Source organism: Bubalus kerabau, chromosome 4, assembly GCF_029407905.1.
Source record: "Bubalus kerabau isolate K-KA32 ecotype Philippines breed swamp buffalo chromosome 4, PCC_UOA_SB_1v2, whole genome shotgun sequence".
NCBI classification, from domain to species: domain Eukaryota; kingdom Metazoa; phylum Chordata; class Mammalia; order Artiodactyla; family Bovidae; genus Bubalus; species Bubalus kerabau.
Window position 1 is genome coordinate 46,811,357 of NC_073627.1, and position 24,794 is coordinate 46,836,150.

The window sequence follows — 24,794 nt, forward strand, 5'->3', positions numbered from 1 at the left end:
TCTTCTTTTTTGCTCCATCATGTGGTACAGCATGTGGGATTCTAGTCCTCTGACCAGGGATGGAACCCAGGCCTCCTGTATTGGAAGTGCAGAGTCTTAACGACTGGGCCACCAGGGAAGTTCCAATAATTATCATTTTAAATGGCTCCAATACTTTGTTCAGGAGATGGACCATAATTTAATTAACAAATCTTCTATTTAGCTGACTCTTGAACAACACAGGTTTGAACTTCCCAGGTCTACTTATGTATATGGATTTTTTTTTTCAGTAAATACTATTTGTTGTTGTTGTTCAATCGCTAAGTTGTGTCTAAGTGTTTGAGACCCCATGGACTGTAGCATGCCAGCCTCCTCTGTCCTCCACTATCTCCCAGAGTTTGCTCAAATTCCTGTCCATTGAGTTGGTGGTGCTATCTAATCATCTCAAATTGTCGCCCCCTTCTCCTCTTGCCTTCAATCTTTCCCAGCACCAGGGTCATTTCCAATGAGGAACACACAATTCCCCAGCTGGTTGAATTAATGGATACAGAACTGTGGATGCTGAGGGTGGACTACAGGACTTGAGCATCTGTGGATTTTCCGCCAGAAGGTCTTTGAGCCAATGCCCCCTGGATTCTGAGGGATGACAATAGTTGTCTATCTACATTATTTTCAACTGTCTTTCTTTTATCGGCTCCGCTGATGGCTCAGATGTAAAGAATCTGTCTGCAAAGAAGGAGACCTAGGTTTGATCCCTGGGTCAGGAAGATCCCCTGGAGAAGGGAACAGCAACCCACTCCAGTATTCCTGCCTGGAGAATCTCATGGACAGAGGAGCCTGGAGGGCTACAGTCCATGGGATCTTTCTTTTACTTACATATTTTTAGTAGGAATATAAACTACTCTGACTAGTAGCCAGGCATTCAAGGAAAGCAGTTTGGGAATACAGATTAAGAGCTAGGAACACGGGTATCTGGGCTCAGGGGCGGAGGAGCGTGGGGAATGAGGAGGAGCAGGACGGGGTGAGCACTGGAAGCACAGGACAGACAGGGCCAGGAGCAGAGGGCTTTGTGAGCTGGCCTCGCCCCTCCCCTTCACCTCTGCTCAGGAGGCCTCGTCTCCCCCTGCTCCCATGGCCATAGCCAATGGCCTGCTTTTAAGTCTGATTCTACCCATAGTTCAAGTGTGGGTTAAGAAGAACATAAGCGAGGGACTTCCCTGATAGTCCAATGGCTAAGACTCCGTGCTCCCAATGCAGGGGGCCCAGGTTCAATCCCTGGCAGGGGAACTCGATCCCACATCCTGCAACTAAGAGTTCCTGTGCCACAACTAAAGAACCTACATGCAGATATTAAAGAGCCTGCTTATGAAAAACAAGAAGCAGATGGCACTGACTCCTGGCTTGCATCCACAGAAATAGAATGGGGAAAATAAGAAGTTTCTGTGCCTAAGACTGGGGTTATACTGAGGTTTCCAGCATCCAGACAGGCAAATGCCTGGACAGCTGCTTAGGGCAGATGGGTCCTTTGACAGCTTAATATTGCAGAGTTTCTGGTGACTCTGTAGTTAGGGCAGCCAACGTGAGGCCATCTGTTTACTAGTGGGCAGAAAAGTTCAATACCAGCAGGTAGTCACTGCTGAGCGTGAGATACAAACCAAAAGTCAGGTCAGCCACTTTCATCACCTCTGCAAAGCAAACTGGCCTGGGAAACCACTGGTACAAACACCAGAGACAAAGAAACCTCACCTCAGCGTCATGTGACCTCCACAATGGGACCGACGAAACAGTAGTTTCCTAGGAGCTTTTATTTGCGTTTATTTCAACATATTCAATGCCATGAGAGAAACCATTTGCTTAGAAAGCTCTTTTGTTCTTTTCTACTTTTCTAAACAGGAAAGGAAAATAACCATGAATTTAGGGCCTTCTGTAATATACCTAAAAAGTAGCATGCTTTATTATTTAAATGAAAAAAACTTAGATAAGTAATACATGTATTTGTTGCAAAAGGTTTATAATGAAAAATAAATAAATCTCCCTCCCATACCTCTTTCTCCTGGTACCCCATCTCACCTCTCCAGAGACAAACAGAATTACTCATTTCCTGAATGTCTTTCTGGATATGGCTTATAATATACATAATTGTTGGAGTAAGCAATGGCAACCTACTCCAGTATTCTTGCCTGCAGAATCCCATGGACAGAGGAACCTGGCAGGCTACAGTCCATGGGTCGCAAAAGAGTCAGACATGACTGAAGCAACTTAGCACGTATATTAATTATGTGTGTGTAACACAATTTTTTAATTGGCTGTATTTAAAATGAACAAAGCCTATTATTAATAAAAAGCTCTGGGAAGTACTGCAGTAAAGAAACCTATTTAACTTCATCAGGGAATCCTAAACATACTTGACTTCAGGCCCCCTTCTTTTCTTCTTTGGTGTAATTTCTGGTCTGTGGAATGTAGCCAGGACTCGCTGGTATGGCTGGATCAGGTGTTTCTGAAGGGCGTCTGTGCTGAATGGTTTCTGAGCCATGCTGGTTGTTAAATATTGTAAATGTCACACCTCAGAATATACTTCATTAAAAGACTGCCTTCAAATGTTTTAGAAAATGTGAAATGTGTGGGTGAGTTCTTGCAGAGGCAGAAATAATGGGTCCAGGTTAAGGAAAGACTGAAGGAGGTGAGAGTAAGGCTAATTTATATTTAGTTGGATTCAGTTTCAGATTAGTATGGGGAAAAATGCCAGGAAAGGGCTGGCTTCAATTTGTGAGAGAAGATGGTCATGAGAAATTCATTAGGTAGAGGAGAAAGCCATAAGCTTCATCATTTTTGTCTTTGTTTTTAATCATGAAATATTTCATACATCAATGTATTTTTCATCTAGAAGTTTGATTTGAATCTTTTTTAAAAAATATTCTCCATGTCTTTAGTTAACTTTTGAACACCTGAAATTTAGTTATAATAACTGCTTTCATGTCTGTATCTGCTAATTCTTACACCTTTGTCATTGCGGATTGGTTTCCATTGGATAATGGTTTTCCCCTTGTACTGGATTGCACTGTCCTGCCTATTTGTATGCCTAGTAATTTTTGATTAGATGTCAGACATTGTGAATTCTGCCTTGTTGGAGGTGGATACTTGTGCATTGCTATAAACATTCATGGGCTCTGTTCTAGGACATAGTTAAACTACTTGGTGGCAGTTTGATCCCTTTGGGTCTTGCTTTTAAGACTTATTTGGAACTTCAGGGGGATCCTACACAGATCTCCAGCATTCCCTCTCTGTGTTCTTCTTCCCTCTTTGGCAATCTGTCCTGAAAACTTCAGTTGCCTTGATCTTCCCAGACTCTTGTCTCTATCTCCTGAACTCAGGGAGTCCCTGTCCTAATCCCTTGTTCTGATACATGGCCAGCATTTTGTTCATGGACTTTAAGCCCTAATCCTCTCTCTTTAAAAGTTTTAAAGACACTGACTCCTGTTCAGATTCAGTCTATCAATGGTATGTTTTGTTATTTTGGGCCTTTTCCTCCCAACTTTTAACTAGAGAACGTCTTAGAATGTACTTGAAGGAAATTCTCTTCAAGATAAAGTACTGGTCTGAAGTTAATTTCTTATCATCTTTGGATTTACAAAATTAACCCAGGGACAAGAAAGATTACATGCCACATCATTATGCTTATAAAATACAATATGATTTTCAAAGTTACAACAATGCTCTGATACTTGACAATACAGAAAAACAGCTAGGGAAAAAAAAAATCAAATTAACCTTTTCTCAAGAAGCCAATAGCAAGTTAACTATATTTCTAAATCAAAATTTCCAAGCATGAATTTTCTAGGGGCAGACAGAAGGATTCCACCCCGCCCTCTCATTTGTACTTTAGTTCTTAATTCACAGAATTAGAAATACAGGATAAGGACATCAAAAAAAAAAAAAAGAAGACAAAAAGAGCTCATACAGATCAATATATATATATATAAAACCCAATCAAAAAATGGGCAGAAGGTCTAAAAAAGCATTTCTACAGAGAAGACATACAGATGGCCAAAAGGCACATAAGATGCTCAGTATTGCTAATTATAAAAGAAATGCAGGTCAAAACTACAGTGAGGTACGACCTCACATGGATCAGAATGGCCATCATTAAAAAGTGTACCAATAATAAATGGTAGAGAGGGTGTGGAGAGAATGGAACCCTCCTGGTTCCCACACTACTGGTGGGAATGTAAATTGGTACAGCCACTATGGAGAACAGAATGGAAGTTCCTTAAAATACTAAATACAGAGCTACCATATGATCTTGCAAACCCTCTCCTGGGTGTATATCTGGAGAAAACAACAGTTTGAAAAGATACATATGCTGCAATGTTCACAGAAGCACTATTTACAACAGCCAAGATATGGAAGCAACCTAAATGTCCATCAACAGATGAATGGATAAAGATGTGCTATATATACCCAATGGTATACTACTCAGCCATGAAAAGAATGAAACAACTCAATTTGCTGCAACATGGACGAACCTAAAGATTAACATACTGAGTGAAGTAAGTCAGATAAAGACAAATACCAATATGCTATTACTTATACATGGAATCTAAAATATGATACAAACGAACTTATTTACAAAACAAACAGATTTACAGACACAGGAAACAAACTTACATTACCAAAGAGGAAAGGGTGGTAAAGGAGGGACAAATTTGAAGTTTGGGATTAACTGATATACAAGTTGTATATAAAACAGACAACCAACAAGGACCTACTGTATAGCACAGGGAATTATAGTCAGTATTTTGTAATAACCTATAAAGGAAAAGAATCTTAAAAAAAATAGATCTATATGCATGTATACCTGAATCTCTTTGTTGTAAATCTATACATGAAACACTGTAAATCAATATACTTCAATAAAAAATACACATGGAATCATTAAAAAATCCCAGTAGCTTCACAGCCTTCCCTTCCCTCCATTTATACATTTTAAAGACATTTAAAATTCTTACATATATTAAAGATAAAAAGGTATCTCAGACAATATGCTAGGACAAGGAAGTCATGGATGGATTCCACAACTAGATTTACATATTTCCACCATGTGTAGAGGCATTTAACAGGAATTAGAAATTAAGAAACAAGGACTCAGATTGAGCAAAAATACTTAAATGTCCCAGGCAAAAACCATTTAGTAGTACAGGCATCCAAATGAAAGGTAACAAATTAAAATCCCTTTTGACTATCCATCTTTCGCTACAACCACATATTAAGAGGAAATGGACCTGCTTATTTGAGTTATAGACTTTACTGTAGAGATGACTTCTCCATGTCTTTCTCTTACATTCTAAACCCTTCAGTAGTTCTCTTAGCTTTATTTGGCAGATAGGAGGAAATTTTTCAAAGGCCTATATATTTATTGTTATCTTTTGGTAATTCCTCAGTCAGATTCTTATTTTCCACCAGGTGACCACTCAACATCATTTCACTTATACCATTTGAAAGCATTTATTTATATAAGATATTGAAAGACCTGTTTTGGTCTAGAATACAAGGTTTAAGAGCATAAAATAAATGACCTCTTCAGCTCACTTCTAAAATTATTCTCCATGCATTTATTAGCAAAAAGGAACACCATAGAATTACATGTGTGAACATCAGACACTAAATATGCCTTTGTTTAGAGAAAAAACTCCACCTCTAAAACAACTCCAATAAATCACCAGACAAAAATCCTCTACTTAGAGTTATCCACTCACTGAACACCATCACCATCAGGATCTGTTGCCTGTTTTTCCTTCTCACATCACTGTTCACTCCATAGACATACACAGTCACACTAGGCATCATCGAGGTTTACTATGAAGTTCTCTGACAATACTGCATTCCCTCATGACTCTATGTTTTTGCAGAGGTAATTGCTTCTTAGAATTCCTTTAGTCTTTGTGGACCCACATGTCATCCTACACCTGCCTTCTAATTTGTTTATATTCATAGCAGATACTTGAATTGATTATACTCGGGATAAATGAGAAGCTGTGATACTAAGAATGTAAAGTAAGTTTTCTGTCTTTTGGATTTAATTACGTTTGGATTGGCAGTGAAGAAATCACCATTGGGGAAATCTCTGACTGTTGGTTCAGCTGGAGGCTGGAAAAGCAGAGGATCATTCCTAATCTTGAAACTAAGCTGGGATGCTAATTTCGCCTTCCACGAAACAGATGATTTAAGTTGTCCTTAAGAAGGAAAATAAATTGGCATGAAATATGCTAAAATTGGCATGAAACAAGTTCAGTGAGAATTATGATGAAAGATTTCATCTATTTTAAACTTGCCTTCGTTAAGCAAAAACCAAACTTTACCTCTTGAAATGATTCACCAGGACTCCAACCAGTTCTCCGATTCGACTCTCGTGGGTTGGCTGTTTGCTGAAGAGGCAGACAATTAGGTCTTTGTTGTCTTTTGTATGGAACACTACAAGTTGGTCCTTTCCATTGGAGACGCTTAGACCGGTCAACTGCAAAGAAATATAGCATGGAAAACTGTTAGGATGGCTCTCAAAATAATGAATTTAAACAGTTTGTAATGGTTTTACTCAGTAATACTGGTGATGTTAATCTTTATCAAGTTTTATGAAATAAGCAGATGAAAGGAAATAATAAAGATAAGAACAGAAATTAATGAAATTAAAAGTAGAAAATAGTGTAAAATCAATGAAATAAAGAGTTGATTCTTTCAAGAGATAGGTGAAATTGCTAAATCTCTAATTTGAAAGAATAAAAGAGAAAAGACCTAATGACCCATATCAGGAATGGAAGAGGAGCTATTACTACAGACCACATAGACATTAAAAGGATAAAAAAGGAATATCTACAACAACCTTATGCATAAAATTGAACAACTTAGACAAAACCAAACCATTCCTTGCAAGCCACAAACTACCAAAACTCACCCAAGAAGAAATAGATAACCTGAAGCTTACTTTATCTATTACAGAAGTTAAATTTGTAGTTAAAAACCTTTTAAAAAAGAAAACTTCAGGCTCAGATGATTGCATTGGTAAATCCTACCAAATATTTAAAGAAGAAATAACATCCATTCTCCACGTCTCTTCTAGAAAATGGAAGAAAAGGAACACTTTATAACTCATTTTATGAGCATTGTCCTGAAACCAAAAATTGACAAAAACAATATAAGAAAAGAAAACTAAAAACCAGTATCCAATATCTTTCATGAACATGGACTTATTAGACTGGCCAACAAAATATCAGCAAATCAAATCCCAAACTACATGAGAACAATGACACATCATGACCGAGCGGAGTTAATCTAAGAAACGCATAGCTGGTTTTGTATTAAAAATATCAATCAATATAATCCCTCATAGCAACAGAATAAAAAATAAAGCCACATGATTATATCAACTGATGCAGAAAAAGCATTTGACAAAATTCAACATCCATTCATGAAATAAATCTCTCAGCAAAAAGGATTAAAAGAGAATTCAACCTGAAAACGACATCTACCAAAATGCCACAGCGGACATCAGGCTAAGTGGTGTGAGACTGAATGCTTTTCCCAAAGATCAGGAGCAGTGTCAGGATTTCTGCTCTTACTGCTGCTGGGCATTTTCATACTGGAAGCCCTAGCCAGTGTATCAAGGCAGGTTTAAATAAATTAAAAGGCATACATATTAAAACGGAAGAAACAAATGGCTTTATTTTCAGATGACACGATCGTCTATGTAGAAAGTCCCAAGGAATTTACAAAATAGGTCTTAGAACTAATATATGGGTTTGGCAAGGTCACAAATACCAGGGCAACAGACAAAAATATTTCTATATACCAGCAATGAAAAACTGGAAACAGAAATTTAAAACCAAAACCATCCACAACTCCCAAACCAAAAATACTTGGACATAAATCTAACAAAATGTGTGTAGGATCTGTAAGCTGAGAACTATGAAAGAAGTCAAACAAAAATGCTGATGACAGGGATAAAAGAAAATCTAAATACATGGAGAGAAATAATGTGTTTTAGGTTGAAAAACTCAATATGGCTGGATACTGTCAATTTTCCTCAAATCAATCTATAGATTTAATGCAATTCTGACCAAAATTCCAGCAGAACTTTTGGTAGATATCAACAAGCTGATTCTAAAATATATATGGAAAGGCAAAGAAACTAGAATAGCAAAAGCCATTTGAAAAAAAAAAAAACAAAACAAAGTTGGAGGACTCATAGTAGCTGATTTTCTTACTATAAAGTAACAGGAATCAAGAAAGGTAATCGTCAAGAAGGCTGTCAAAGGAATAAAAACACAGATCAGTGGGAACAGAATGGAGAATAAGATATAGTCCCACATAAATACGACTGATTGATTTTTCACAAAAATGCAAAGGCAGTTCAATGGAGAAAGGATCATTTGAGCATTTGGGTAACTCAGCATTTCTCGGGATTTGAACACCCACATGCCAAAAGAAATAAACATTGACCTAAATTTCACACTTCATGAAAAAGTAATTCAAAATGGGCCATTGATCTAAACGTAAAATGTAAAACCGTAAAACTTGTAGAAGAAAACACAGGAGAAAATCTCTGTGACCTTGGACTGGGCAAAGATTTCTTAGGAATGACACGAAAAGCACAACCCAACAAAGAAAAAAAACTGCATAAAATTTAGAACTCTTCTCTAAGAAAGACACTGATGGGAGAATGAAAAGACAGCATGCAGACTGGGGGAAAAAATATCTGCAGAGACAGATCTGATAAAGGACCTATGTCCAGAATAAAGAACTCTTAAAATTCAACAATGAGACAGCAAACAAATCAACTTAAAGTGAGCAAAAGATCTGTAGTCACTTCCCCAAATAAGTCCATGCAAAGATGGTCAACATGACTAGCCATTAGGGAAATGGGAATTAAACTGCAACAAGATATCACCACAAGCCTATCAGAATGGCCGAAATCAAAACAAAACAAAGAGGAAGATGAACAGCAAAAGTGATTAAGACTAAATGCTGGTGAGGTTGTAGGACAATCAGAGGAACTCTCACACATTGTTGGGAGGAATGTAAAATGGTACAGTCACCGGGAAAACAGACTGTCACAGAATTACCACATGATCTAGAAATCTCAGTCCCAGGCATTTATCCCAGAGAAATAAAAACTTATGTTCGGACTTCCTTGGTGGCACAGTGGATAAGAATCTCCCTGATAGCTCAGTTGGTAAAGTATCCACCTGCAATGCAGGAGACCCCAGTTCAATTCCTGGGTCAGGAAGATCTGCTGGAGAAGGGATAGGCTACCCACTCCAGTATTCTTGGGCTTCCCTTGTGGCTCAGCCGCTAAAGAATCCACCTGCAATGCAGGAGACCTCGGTTCGATTCCTGAATTGGGAAGATCCTCTGGAGAAGGGAAAGGCTACCCACTCCAGTATTCTGGCCTGGAGAATACCATGGACTGTATAGCCCATAGGGTCGCAAAGAGTCGGACACGACTGAGTGACTTTCACTTGCACCAATACAAGAGACATGGGTTCGATCCTTGGTCCAGGAAGATCCCACATGCCGCGGAGCAGCTAAGCCTGTGTACCACAACCCCTGAGCTCATGAGCCACCACTCCCATGTGCCTAAAGCCCATGCTCCACAACAAGAGAAGCCACTGCAATGAGAAGCCCACGTACTGCAAGGAAGAGTAACCCCTGCTCACGGCAACTAGAGAAAGCCTGCACAAAAAACAACGAAGACCTAGTGCAGCCCAAAAAAAAAAAGCACAATTTATGTTCACACAAAAACTTACACATGAATGTTTGCACATGTGCGTGCTCAGTTGCTTCAGTCATGTTAGGCTCTGTGCAAGACTACAGACTACAGCTTGCCAGGCTCCTCTGTGCATGGGATTCTCCAGGCAAGAATACTGGAGTGGGTTGCCATGCCCTCCACCAGGGGATCTTCCCAACCCAGGGATCGAACCCACGCTGCCTGCATCTCCTGTACTACAGGAAGATTCTTTACCCACTGAGTCACCTGGTCTCAGTCATGAGTGTCTAAAGCAGTTGTATTCATAAGTGTCCCCAACTGGAAACAACCAGAATATCCATCAACAGGTGAATAAACAAATTGTGATACAGCTATATGATAGAATGCTATTCAGCGATAAAAAGGAATGAGTTAATAATACAAATTATGGATATGCAACACCAAGGCTTGCTTTCAAAGGCATTATGGTGAGAGAAAGCATCCAGTCTTAAAGGTTACATTACGATATGACTCAATTCATGAGATATTCTGGAATAGAGCTGTCAGGGTTTGGGGTCCGGTGGAGTCGGACACAAGGAGTTTTGGGGGATAATGAGATGACTGCATCTTTATTGTGGTGCTAGCTCCAGAAATCTATGCATGTATGAAGACCCACAGACCTGAATACCATCACCACTACCAAATTTTATTTATTATATGCAAATTTAGAAGATATAGCTCCTTGGTGGTTTTGACCACTCAGGTACCTGAGTGATCTCTCACTCGGTGGTTTGTTCTCTGATTGCAGAAAACACCAAAGTGCCACCTCCTGGCCACCACAGGTGCTGTCGGTTGGTCTGGCAATCAGCACTGACAGGATATCCACTGGGGGCCATGCAGAGTGCCAGGCAGCCTAGGGGCGGGGACGGAAGTGCCAGAGGCGAAGAAGGTATGCTTTTCTCTTCTACGGGGATTCCTGACCCAGCTGGATGAGTGGAAGAGACAAATACCCAACAACTGAAGAGCTTTTAACAGTTCATACATTTGGAAGACCATTTCGTCTCATGCCCATATTTTACAGATAAGAAAACTGAGGCTCAAAGAAGTGAGCTGATTTGCAGACCTTGAAACTGGAACACAAGCTTGTGGACTGACCCAGATCCATGTTCTTTCTATCACAGTAGACTTTTCCAAATATCATGCACAAATGAACATAAGCTGTAAAAATAAGTATCCCTAAATGTCATGGAAATAAAATTTTCAGAGGAAGGGAGTTTTTAGGTTGATTTTAAAGAATGCCGGGGTTGGTACTCAAATGACAGAGGGGAAAATATTCAAGTAATTGGAAATCATTTCACAAACCTACACAGATCATGGGCTTTTAAAAAAAATATTTATTTATTTTTAATTGATTGATGATTGGTTTACAATACTGGTTTGATTTCTGTCATACATCAACATGAATTAACCATGGGTATACCTATATCATGTATGGATGTGAGAGTTGGACTGTGAAGAAGGCTGAGCGCCGAAGAATTGATGCTTTTGAACTGTGGTGTTGGAGAAGACTCTTGAGAGTCCCTTGGACTGCAAGGAGATCCAACCAGTCCAATCTGAAGGAGATCAGCCCTGGGATTTCTTTGGAAGGGATGATGCTAAAGCTGAAACTCCAGTACTTTGGCCACCTCATGCGAGGAGTTGACTCATTAGAAAGGACTCTGATGCTGGGAGGGATTGGGGGCAGGAGGAGAAGGGGACGACAGAGGATGAGATGGCTGGATGGCATCACTGACTCGATGGACGTGAGTCTCAGTGAACTCTGGGAGTTGGTGATGGACAGGGAGGCCTGGCGTGCTGCGATTCATGGGGTCGCAAAGAGTCGGACACGACTGAGCGACTGATCTGATCTGATACCTATATCTCCTCCCTCTTGGATCATGGGTTTTTTGAGGCCTGTGTAAGAGAATATATAAATCTTTCTCTCACTTTGATGTATAACATCCAGATGATTTTTTGTTTGGTGTACATTTTTTTAAATGAAATAATTTTATTTTGTTAATTTATTGGCTGCAGTACATGGCATGTGGGAATCTTAGTTTTTCGACCAGGGGTTGGACTCGCCCTCTGTCCTGCCTGGAAGCGTAGAGGTTTAACCACTGGACCACAGGGAAGTCCCTACACTGGCTTTTTAAAAAGTTCTTTAAAAAATATTTTATTGAAGTATAGTTGATTTACAGTGTACTGTTAATTTCTGCTGTACAGCAAAGTGACTCAGTTATACATGGACTTCCCTGTGGCTCAGCTGGTAAAGAATCCGCCTGCAATATGGGAGACCTGGGTTCGGAAGATCCCCTGGAGAAGGAAAAGGCTACCCACTCCAGTATTTTGGCTTGGAGAATTCCATGGACTGACTGTATAGTCCATGGGGTTGAAAAGAGTTGGACACGACTAAGCGACTTTCACTTTCTTTGTTATACATATATATGCATATATACATATATATATGTTTTCATTTCTTTTCCATTAAGGTTTATCACAGGATATTGAATTAAGTTCCCTGTGCTATACAGGAGAAGCTTGTTGTTTACCCATCCTATATATATTACTTTGCATCTGCTAATCCCAAACTCCCAATTCTTCCCTTCCCCACCCCCAGATGATTTTTATATGACTAAATTAAAAATATTTTCATTAAAAAAACATGCTGTGTCTACGACGCTTCACTCTCCTTTGATTATTTTATATGCAAAATGCAAACTTGAACTGATGGAGCACTTCACAGGAGAGCCTGATTAAAGCCTAATAAAATGAGAAATCTAATAGCACTAACTTCGCTGGCACATCCCAGCAACATTAACTGCAGGGGTTTGGGGAAAGGGACCGATGCAGCTGTGAATGCTGAAACCATCCAGGGAGAGGATCCCTTCTGGATGCTGCTGGGCCAGAGCAGAGGCATCTCTGATGGTTTTCTGAGCCACCTTCCCACCTCAGGGGGTGGGCTTCCCTTCTTGCCCTTCCCTATTCCTCCCTGTCTGGATGACTTCACCGAGCATAGGAATTCCTCATGTGTGCTCAGGGCTTACGGCGGTGCCAGAGTCCCAGCAGAAAATAGGGCAAACGGCACCTACTTTCCTCTGCTGCACAAATAATGAAAGATTAAGTCCCTGTTGTCATCAAGGCAAGACAAACAGCATCCAGGACGTCTCTTTTGTTCTGGGAGACAGTTTGGTAGGTGGGGGAAAGCAGCGGAGTAAAGGATGACCTGGGTGTCATCTCCATTTAGCCACGTGAGCTTGAGAAAATCATTTAATTTGGAGCGCAACTCTTTCCTTTTCTGCAAAATAAGGATTCTACTAGATGCTCTGTTTGCCTCATAAGTTTGTGCTGCTGCTGCTAAGTCACTTCAGTCGTGTCCGACCCTGTGCGACCCCATTGACGGCAGCCCACCAGGCTCCCCCGTCCCTGGGATTCTCCAGGCAAGAACACCGGAGTGGGCTGCCATTTCCTTCTTCAATGCATGAAAGTGAAAAGTGAAAGGGAAGTTGCTCAGTCGTGTCCGACTCTTAGCGACCTCATGGACTGCAGCCCACCAGGCTCCTCCGTCCATGGGATTTTCCAGGCAAGAGTACTGGAGTGGGGTGCCATTGCCTTCTCTAATAGGAGCAACTTGGGCATGCAAAAAAGATAAATAAACAAAACCCTTCTGCCTTCGAGGTTCTTTCCACTCTAAGAGAAGATATGCCAGCCAAATCTGAAAAACTACAGAAGTACCATGCCAAGGGAAGGTATTGTATGCAATTACATCAGTTAGAGAAGGGATTTTACCTTAGAGATCTCTAGGCACCCAAAACACACAAATAAGTCCTCTAAACAAAAGTGAAACTCCTTATCAAGGCTCCCCCCTACTAGCTGCCTTCTTATTTCTCATAATCCAGGAGATCTCTATGCTGTGATAAATCTAAACCTTCCTCCTCTTTGGTTTTAAAGGTTTGAGCAGGGCAGATACAATCTCTGATGGTCATCTAACTCAAGTCTCCCAGATTCTCTTCCGTATGGATAATCAAATAGTGAACACAACCAGATAAGCAAAAAGAATGTAGAACTTTCCAATCATTAGTAAAAAAAGAATCAATAAAACTCGAACAACAACTAGACAAGAAGAAGGAAATAGCAGGGAAGTATTAAAAATGTAAAGTGCTTGAATAACACAAATTTAAAAAGCCAAAATACTGTCCTTTTCTATAGGAAATGGGATATAACTCCTTTACTGGACAAAGATGGCTCACAGATTAGGTCAAAGACAAAATCTAACTATACTCCATTTATAACGGAGTATAGATGTTGAGACGCATCTCAAACAAAAAGACACAGAAAGATAAATGAAAGGATGGACAAAGACGTGCCAGGAAGAAAGTGAGGATGGGAATAGGAATAATAGGCAGAGCAAAATCCAAGGCAAAACCCACAAAACTTGTTTCTTTTATACTGACAAAAATGTAACAAAAAATGAAAACCATCCTCTTCATGCAACTGAATAACATGGTACTGAAACGAAGCAAAAACTGTTCTCATGCAAAAGAAATGGACCAAATCGCGATGTCCGTGGGTGACCCGGTGCTTGGCAGTTCAAGTAGTCAAAAAGCAAATGAGTGTGCAGACCGTCTGGATAATCAACAGATTTGATTTTGTAGTTACATGAAAATCTTATACACATTTATTGTGGTCCCCAGAGCATTTAGAAGGGAGGCCTGGCATGTTGCAGTCCATGGGGTCGCAAAGAGTCAGACACGACTGAGCGACTGAACTGAACTGATTATGTATTGGGCCAGAAGTAACACTCCTCTTCCCAGTTACAAAAAGTAGGATATGCACTGGCCCTAATCACAGTGAGATAAAACTAGAAAATTATATAAAGGTTAACAGTAAAACAACCTTATCATTGAGAATTATTTTTTTTAAGTATCTCTTTAGGCTGGATTAAAGAGATGATAATTGCAGTTATAGACAGTAAAGAAATTAACGAAAGAGAATTTTACATTAGTATTCATGGGGCAGTCAAAGCTACATTCAAAAGAAAACACACTGCCTTAAATACTTTTGTTATTAAACAAGAAAAAGGAAGTAAATTAAATACCAAAGCGGAAGTAGTGAAAGTGTTAGTAGCTCTGTTGTGTCCGACTCTTTCTTTGTGACTACATGTCCATGGAATTCTCCAGACAAGAATACTGGAGTGGGTTGCAATTCCCTTCTCCAGGGGATCTTCCTGACCCAGGGCTCAAACCCAGGTCTCCTGCACCACAGGCAGATTCTTTACCGACTGCGCTATCAGGGAAACCCAAATTAAATAGATAGATTAAAACCCAAATTAAATAGATTAAAATCTATCTATTTAATTTTAAATCTAGCTTTAAAAACCCAAAGGACTAAAAAAACCAAAGTAAAAATTAGTGACGATAAACGCAGAAATTGATGCATGAGAAAAACAATATAGATGATAAACCCACGAGTTGGTTCTTTGAACAGACCATTAAACCACCAAACCCATGGCAAGGTCTAGTCAGGAATAAAACAAGGCAAAAACACAAATATCTAACATGAGGAATGAGAAAGGGATTTAAGAAAGGATGTGTTGTTTTTAGACATTATGAGAATGACATTTATAATTTTCTGTTAATAAATTAAGTAGTTTGGGAAATGCACGCTTTTATAGGAAAATATAAATTATAAAAATTGACTCAAAGAAAGGTGAAATAATCAGAATCAATTCATAACTAGGGGAAATTGTTTTATGTTGTCATAAAAACATTCTCCTAAACATTATTGGGCACAGATGATGGTACAGGCAAACCACGCCCCAGGCAATTCCTGTGCTATGGAAAATCCTCTAGAACAGAAATGGACAGACACCATCCCGACTCATTTTACTTAATCCTGGCAGCAAAACTGGATGAATATCTCTTTCACAGACACACCCCCAGAGACCAATCTCATAAGGACAGATGCAAAATCTGAAAGAATTAACAAACTGATTTCAGCAGGATAATACACCATGACCAAAAGGGCATATAGCCCAAAGTGTTAAGGATGGTTCACTAATAAAAAATACACCCACATTGCTCAGCTTATTCATAGGTCACATCTATGTGTTATCTGAGTGCTTTTCCCACTAGAATTATCTCCTTGCCTGACAGCTTTCTCTTTACGCAAGTATGAAGTTCTGTCCTTCTATTGTTTTTATTTTACAATACTCCTTGATAGATAAAACAGTATTTCTCTTTACACTATGCTGGTAAATACTCGAATGTACTTAAAAATTAAAAAAAACAAAACTTTTTGTTTTGTATTGGGATATAGCCAATTAACAGACAATGGTGTGACAATTTCAGGTGAACAGCGAAGGGACTCAGCCATACATATAGATGTATCTATCTGCCAAGTTGCTTCAGTTGTGTCCAACTCTGTGTGACCCCACTGACGGCAGCCCACCAGGCTCCCCCATCCTTGGGATTCTCCAGGCAAGAACACTGGAGTGGGTTGCCATTTCCTCCTCCAATGCATGAAAGTGAAAAGTGAAAGTGAAGACACTCAGTCGTGTCCAACTCTTTGCAACCCCATGGACTGCAGCCTACCAGGCTCCTCCATCCATGGGATTTTCCAGGCAAGAGTACTGGAATGGGGTGCCATTGCCTTCTCCTGTATCTATCTATTCTCTGCTAAACTCCTCTCCCATCCAGGCTGCCACACAACACTGAGCAAGAGTTCCCTGTACTACACAGTAGGTCCTTGTTGGTTATCCATTTTAAAAATAGCAGTGTGTACATGTTGATCCCAAACTCCCTAACAATCCCTTCCCCCATCCTTCCTCATCCCTGCAACCATAAGTTCAGTTCTCTAAGTCTGTAAATCTCTTTTCGTGTTGTAAGTTCATTTGTATCATTTCTTTTTTAGATTCCACATATAAGCAATGTCATTGGATATTTCTGCTTCTCTGCCTGACTTACTGTATTTATTATCATATCATCACTACAATATTAAGTTTTTAAAAAATACTTATTTATTTGGCTGCATTGGGTCTTAGTTGCAGCATGCGGGACCTTACTTCCCCAGCCAGGGATTGAACCCTTGTTTCTGCATTGGAAGGTGGATTCTTAACTACTGGACCACTAGGGAAGTCCCTCTACAATATTAGTTTTAAGTTTTTTTCTAACCCAACGGTAATCTTTGGCAGCAGAGCATTGTGGATAAAGGAGAGAATATACTTCCTCCCTTGTACTCAGCTGGTAAAGAATCTCCTGCAATGCAGGAGACCCTGGTTCGATTACTGGGTTGGGAAGCTCAGATGGAGAAGGGATAGGCTACCCACTCCAGTGTTCTTGGGCTTCCCTGATGGCTCAGACGGTAAAGAATCCGCCTGCAATGCAGGAGACCTGAGTTTGATCCCTGGGTTGGGAAGATCTCCTGGAGAAGGAATGGCAACCCACTCCAGTATTCTGGCCTGGAGAATCCATGGATTGTATAGTCCATGGGGTCCCAGAGTTGGACACGACTGAGCGACTTTCTCTTTCACTTGTAGAAAAGTATTATCAGGCTAAAACCAAGCATAATGACCAATCCTAGAGACCTTGGCTGGATCTTTAAATAGAATTTTTAAATGACAGAGGCTATGTTAATACATACTGTCTATTTTTTTTTTTTTACTACTTTTATAAACAACAGGTAAGAAAATAATTAACTGGAAAGGAAAATATATGACTCTATTCACACCAAAACACTCCATACATCTTGACCCATCAAATACTATTTTTAAAAATTGAGGTTTTTACAGTAAAATTAGGAGCAGTAAAATTCACAGACGTTTAAGTGTTTAGGTAGATGATTTTTGACATCCAAATCAAGAGACAGAATATTTCCATCATGCCAGAGAGTTTCCTCTGAATGTTCTTTTTAAAGACTTAGTTCTATATTTGTAAGTCAAATTGACTTACTTAGCTTTTGAGAGCTAAAAAGATTAGCTTATTACTTAGACCTAGAAAGCCAGAGAGCCACTGTACTAAGAACAAACTCACAAAATACAGAACTTTCCCTTCATCTTTTCTCTGTTTTCATGAATTGTACCGTTAGGATTGTGAGAATTTTATAAAGAAAATAGTTAATCTTTGAAGGTGACAAACCCGACAAATGCTATAATGGTAATCTTAAAGGAACTAATTAAAATACAATAATAGAATATAGGTTTATTCAAACTGCTTGAAATAGATGGTTTGGAATTTAAACTATATTTGGTGGCCTATATATTCTACTTAATGGGCTTTCCAGGTGGCTCAGTGGTAAAGAATCCATCTCCAATGCAAGAGATGTGGGTTCAATTCCTGGGTAGGGAAGATCCGCTGGAGAAGGAAATGGCAACCCACACCAGTAGTCTTGCTTGGAAGATCCCAGGGACAGAGCAGCCTGGCAGGCTACAGTCTATGGAGTCCAAAAAGAGTTGGACACAACTTAGTGACTAAACAAGAATATTCTACTTATTTAGTAAGATTGCTTGCAAGAGAATGTGACTTCATTTGATTTCTTTTAATAGACTGATAATCTTTGGTTTCCAATCTCCAGTTTTCAATAATTAAAAAAATTATGTTGAGGCTATAAACCCACGGTTGTTGGATTATGTTCAGCCTCGCTTTGTAGGATAAAAACAGGAACAGGGTTAATAATCCCTCAAAGTTCAAGGTAACCACCTATCATCTTTTTATCTATTTTTCTTTAAACATATATCCACTCTGTTAAAAATTCTTGTCCCATATAGGTCGTTACAGAGTACTGATGAGAGTTTCCTGTGCTATACAGTAGGGCTTTATTAGGTATCTATTTTACACATGGAAGTGTGTATAGTTAATCCCAGTCTCCCAATTTATCCCTCCCCACCCCCTTCCCCTGGTAACCCATAAGTTTGTTTTCTACATCTGTGACTATTTCTGTTCTGTAGATAATAAGTTCATTTCTACTATTTTTAAGATTCCATATATAAGGGACAGCACATGATATTTGTTTTTCTCTCTCTGACATACTTCACTCAGTGTGACGATCTCTAGGTCTCTCTGTGTTGCTGCAAATGATATTATTTCACTCCGTTTTATGGCTGTGTAGTAGTAACCCATTGTCTATATGCACCACCTCTCTATCCATTCACCTGTCAGTGGGTGTTCAGGGTGCTTCCATGTCTTGGCTATTGTAAACAGTGCTACAGCGAACACTGGGATGCATGGATCGTTCTGAATTATGCTTGCTGTCTCTCTTGCTTCATATTCCATCTTTATCTCCCTTTCTGCATCTATATGTGGGCATACAAGCTTTGTCACGGAAAACTGTGGGGCCTCAAAATGCAGCCTATAAATACCAGAATCCCAAACAATAATTTCTAGAAGCTGCAGACTTCTGGAGACTGTGGGAATCACGAGAAAAGGCTCTGACAGTTGATGACAAAATCTCTGATAATGGAATGGGCCACAAGCACTTTGTGACTTTGAAACAAATTAATCTTTTTTAAAAAACAATATTCTTCCTTTTCTATTCCATTAATCTGCCATTCATCTTTTTAACATTTATGATTCTCCATTAATCTGCCATTCATCTTTTTAACATTATGATTCTAAAACATATCACAATTCCACAAAACTTGCGTTTTCTAAATGTCAACCCTCTAAATATGCATTTATTTGAAAAAAGTTAATCTTTTACATGGTGACCAACTCCTTTAAAAACCATCCTGGTCTGACCAGGGAGGAGAATGCACTAGTTTTCGCTCTGGGACCTTCTCTTCCAGACTTACTCCTGGAAAGCAGCTACTCCAAGTCTTTTTGAGTGGGGGTATCTCTTTTCTGTAGTTACTGCTCTCTACATACACCTCTATGGGACTGCATTAAGCTGGGGTCCTCTCACCCCCGTCAGGGATGGGATTAACACACAAAGGGCTTTCATAAAATTGTGCTGGTCATTTCCCTGCTTCAGGTATTTGCTGTGTGGTGATATACACACTTGGCCTTTGGGATTTAACTATTCTCTACTTCAGTTCTTTGGTTTGACTGCAGAGTTATAATATTTATGCTCTTTTGATCTCAATTAACAAATTGATTTGGCTGCTCAATGATGGAGAACATTCTGTTCATTCTGTTTTCCATTCAGAGGCTTGGGAAACAGATGCTCTGGCTTTTTGCAGGATGCCTGGTGACTTTATTCCTTGCTTTGTGTCTCTGCTCTCTGTTCATCTGTTTCTCTCAGTTTTCCTTTTTTCTCTCCCTTTCCCTCTTTCTTTCTTTCCCTCTCCTCTCTTCCCCCTTCTCCTTTGCCCAACTAGCTATAAATCAGAGATCTTAATGATACTGATTTGTCATGGAAATAACGTACTATTTGGGATAAATAAGAGTTTATCACCCTATGAAAGTGTTAGTCGCTCAGTCGCGTCCAATTCTTTGCAACCCCATGGACTACAGCCTGCCAGGCTCCTCTGTCCATGGAGTTCTCCAGGCAAGAATACTGGAGTGGGTTTTGCCATTTTCTCCTCCAGGGGATCTTCCCGACCCAGGGATCGAACCTGGGTCTCCTGCACTGCAGGCAGATTCTTTACTGCCTGAGCCACGAGGGAATCCCAAGAATAGTGGAGTGGGTAGCCATTCCCTTCACCAGGGGATCTTTCCCACCCAGGGACTGAACCCATGTCTCTCGCATTGCAGGTGGATTTTTTACCATCTGAGTCACCAGGGAAGCTCATCTTATTCCTCTATGAACAACCATCATTTGGGGCAACAGAGTGCTTGTGCTTTGAGTCATTTTGTAGGAGGGCTGACTATCCCGAGGTTGCTATGTTGTGAGGTCAGGTGCTGACCTTCTAGTCAGCAGCTCTGGGATGAGCCCTCCCAGCCTCAGCACCAGATGAGTGAGCATATGAGGGTCCCAAAGATCCTCAGTCATTGGGTAACCCCCAGCTTTTGTGACTTCCCAACTAAAGCCCTGCATATTGTGGAGCAAAGGTAAACTGGCCCCACGGTGCCCTTTTCAAATTCTGGACCCACGGGATCCATGATCATAATAAAATGGTCATATGCTACTAGATTTAAAGTAGACAACCAACAAGGACTGACTGTATAGCACAGGGAACTTGGCCCAATACTCTACAGTAATCTAAGTGGGAAAAGAATCTGAAAAGGAAGGATACTTGTATGGGCATAACTGAATCACTCTGCTGTACACCTGAAACTAACACATCACTGTTAATTGACTATGCTCCAATATAAAATAAAAGTGTAAAGAATAATCAAATGGTCATTTTTTTTTTTTTTTTACTCCACTAAGTCTTAGGGTGGAAGGTAGCACCCAAGCAACAGTTGACTGAAATCCAAATTTGGGAGCTGTGAGGTGCTCCTGTAGCAGAATCCTTAAACAGTTGGCCCTGGCTTTGGGAAGTGGGTGGTAGCTGGAAGAGCCTGGAGGAGCCTGCTGGTGGAATCACGATGGGCTTTAAGGAGGCGGTCACGAGGGCCTGAAGGGAAGCAAGGAAAATATGATCTCAAGCACGAGGCAAGGAGGCTTTTATCATGAAGTGGTGGAAAACCTGATAACCCTGTTGCCTATGGGAAGGTAGAAAACAGAAGATGTACCTAACAAATTGATGATCAAGATACGGATTTCCAGACAGGATGCTGGACGTGCCATCTGGCTGCCTCTTGCTGTCTACGAAAACACGTGAGAGGAGAAGCACGATCTTAATACAGAGCTGCCTGGCTCTCATGCAACGTTTAGAAGAAATATAAAGGAGCTTGCACTTTCTGGGTTTGAAAATAAAACTGTTTCTTATTCTCAGCTTCTCCAGATGGCAAATGATTCTCAAATTAAGAAATGGTTTCAGGGCAATGATCAGATCCAGAATGGGACTGTAAAAATCCTTTGTCAAAACCTCAGAAAGATCTAAGGCAGTACTTCATAGAATTCTCCAGGCAGATGAAAGGCTCTAAAGATCTTCAGGGCATGCCTCACAAATAAGGCTCTGAAAAGTCTTAGGGGTCTTGTCCCATAGTAGCTCATAAGCAACCCAAGAACAGGAGAGCTTATCTTGCAGAGATTTGTGGGCACAGTTTTAGTGGATTATAAATTTTTAAAAAATGAGTTACTTATTGTTGGCCGTGCTGGGTCTTTGTTGATGTGGACAAGCTTTCTCTGGTTGTGGTGAATAGGGGCTATTCTCTAGTTGTGATGCCTGGGCTTCTCACTGCAGTGGCTTCTCTCGTGGAGTACACGCTCTAGAACACGGGCTCAGTAATTGTGGCACACGGGTTTAAATGCCCCCCGGCATGTGGATCTACCGGACCCAGGGATGGAACCCAGGTCTCCTGCATTGCAGGCAGATTCTTAACCATCTGCGCCACCAGGAGGTATAATCATAATAAAAAGTAGCTGGTTGTAAGTTTGGGGTAAATTGTTATGCAGCAATAGTGACCTGAAATTAGAGAAACCTTAATTTTGTAAACGTTATCATGGAAAGAATGCAGAGTTCAGGATAACTAAGAATTTATTCCTTTGCAGAAAATATTACTTCCAACAAATTAAAAAAAATTTTTTTTTACCATGTTGGAAGAACAGGTAAGAACACAGACTTTCTTAGGATGTTTTCCAGCTTCCTTAAACATTATAAAATTATTCTTTTACTTTCTTAAGGATTCAGAGTTGTTACAATCAACATTAATTAGTAAATGTGCTTTAAAACAGATACATCCTCAAGGCTACTGGCATTCCTGTGACCACACCCCTGGACCACATACTCCAAAAATCATACCAGTATGTGTAAATAAAGTATATGACGTTCTATTGGTTAAATAAAGCCTTTTCTACAAAATACAGGCTGTGAGCAGTACCAAAAAAATTGTCTTCAAGCCAGTTTAATCAACTTCAGGCACAAGCACCTAATTATAAGCCTAGTACTACTGATCAATATTATTCAGGCCAACTAAAATAATTGTAATCAACCGACTAAAGGCTTGAGTTTCTATTATTGATTGACAAAGCCCTTCAACCCTTGATTTGAATTGCTTGATGAAGGCAACTGAGCAAAACTCTTTAATAAATTTCCAATACCAATCTATCTAACTGCACTGAATATTAATAACATTTCCATATCAACTCCAAGTTTCTCCAAATATTCCTCATTCGGACAGGGAATCAAGGGCATCACCAAGAAGAAAATGTGCAACCTAGTCATAATGTTTTCATCACAAATGAACTTCATACTTTATGATACAAATTAATTTAGAGTGAGTTACCAAGGAACCTGGGCCCGCTGTAGCCTCTTTTATTAATTTAAATGCTTGAGTCATTTTTTCCTTTTGGTGCAAGTATCTCATTTGTGGCATGCAAATCTGATTATTTATTTGGCTGCATGGGGTCTTAACTGTGGCATGCAGGATCTAGTTTCCTGATTAGGAATTGAACCCTGGGCCCCCTGCATTGGGAGTGTGGAGTCTCAGCCATTGGCCCACCAGGGAAGTTGCAAGGCTTTTTCATATTTAGATTAAGTTTGTCAAATTCCTTATTGGAAATGGGATTGCTGCTGCTCAGTCGCTTCAGTCGTGTCTGACTCTGTGCGACCCCCTAGATGGCAGCCCACCAGGCTCCCCCGTCCCTGGGATTCTCCAGGCAAGAACACTGGAGTGGGTTGCCATTTCCTTCTCCAATGCATGAAAGTGAAAAGTTAAAGTGAAGCTGCTCAGTCGTGCCTACCAGGCTCCTCCGTCCATGGGATATTCCAGGCAAGAGTACTGGAGTGGGTTGCCATTGCTTTCTCCTGGAAATGGGGTTCAGTTCAGTTTAGTTCAGTGACTCAGTCGTATCCGACTCTTTGCGACCCCATGAGTCGCAGCATGCCAGGCCTCCCTGTCCATCACCAACTTCCGGAGTTCACCCAGACTCACGTCCATCGAGGCAGTGATGCCATCCAGCCATCTCATCCTCTGTCGTCCCCTTCTCCTCCTGCCCCCAATCCCTCCCAGCATCAGAGTCTTTTCCAATGAGTCAACTCTTCGCATGAGGTGGCCAAAGTATTGGAGTTTCAGCTTCAGCATCATTCCTTCCAAAGAAATCCCAGGGCTGATCTCCTTCAGAATGGACTGGCTGGATCTCCTTGCAGTCCAAGGGACTCTCAAGAGTCTTCTCCAACACGACAGTTCAAAAGCATCAATTCTTCAGCGCTCAGCCTTCTTCACAGTCTAACTCTCACATCCATACATGACCACAGGAAAAACCATAGCCTTGACTAGATGGACCTTTGTTGGCAAAGTAATATCTCTGCTTTTGAATATGCTATCTAGGTTGGTCATAACTTTCCTTCCAAGGAGTAAGCATCTTTTAATTTCATGGCTGCCATCACCATCTGCAGTGATTTTGGAGCCCCAAAAAATAAAGTCTGGCACTGTTTCCACTGTTTCCCCATCTATTTCCCATGAAGTGATGGGACTGGATACCATGATCTTCGTTTTCTGAATGTTGAGCTTTAAGCCAACTTTTTCACTCTCCACTTTCCACTTTCATCAAGAGGCTTTTTAGTTCCTCTTCACTTTCTGCCTTAAAGGTGGTATCATCTGCATATCTGAGGTTATTGATATTTCTCCCGGCAATCTTGATTCCAGCTTGTGTTTCTTCCAGTCCAGCGTTTCTCATGATGTACTCTGCATATAAGTTAAATAAGTAGGGTGACAATATACAGCCTTGACGTACTCCTTTTCCTATTTGGAACCAGTCTGTTGTTCCATGTCCAGTTCTAACTGTTGCTTCCTGATCTGCATACAGATTTCTCAAGAGGCAGGTCAGATGGTCTGGTATTCCCATCTCTTTCAGAATTTTCCATAGTTTATTGTGATCCACACAGTCAAAGGCTTTGGCATAGTCAATAAAGCAGAAATAGATGTTTTTCTGGAACTCTCTTGCTTTTTCCATGATCCAGCGGATGTTGGCAATTTGATCTCTGGTTCCTCTGCCTTTTCTAAAACCAGCTTGAACATCAGGAAGTTCACGGTTCACATATTGCTGAAGCCTGGCTTGG

General features: G+C 40.3%; 1 protein-coding gene across 5 annotated transcripts in view; it reads right to left on the bottom strand.

Annotated features, from left to right (window-relative positions):
* The window catches only part of MYO1D (myosin ID), a 361,374-nt gene that overhangs the window by 97,017 nt on the left and 239,563 nt on the right, over nt 1-24,794 (bottom strand). For 3 of the 5 annotated variants that reach the window (XM_055577237.1, XM_055577238.1, XM_055577236.1), the window contains exon 21: nt 6,336-6,490. In XM_055577237.1, the coding sequence (XP_055433212.1) occupies nt 6,336-6,490 (155 nt within the window). Of the gene's footprint in view, nt 1-1,750; nt 1,865-4,196; nt 6,210-6,335; nt 6,491-24,794 lie in introns of those variants that run through there. The other 2 variants (XM_055577239.1, XM_055577240.1) reach the window with 2 other exon arrangements.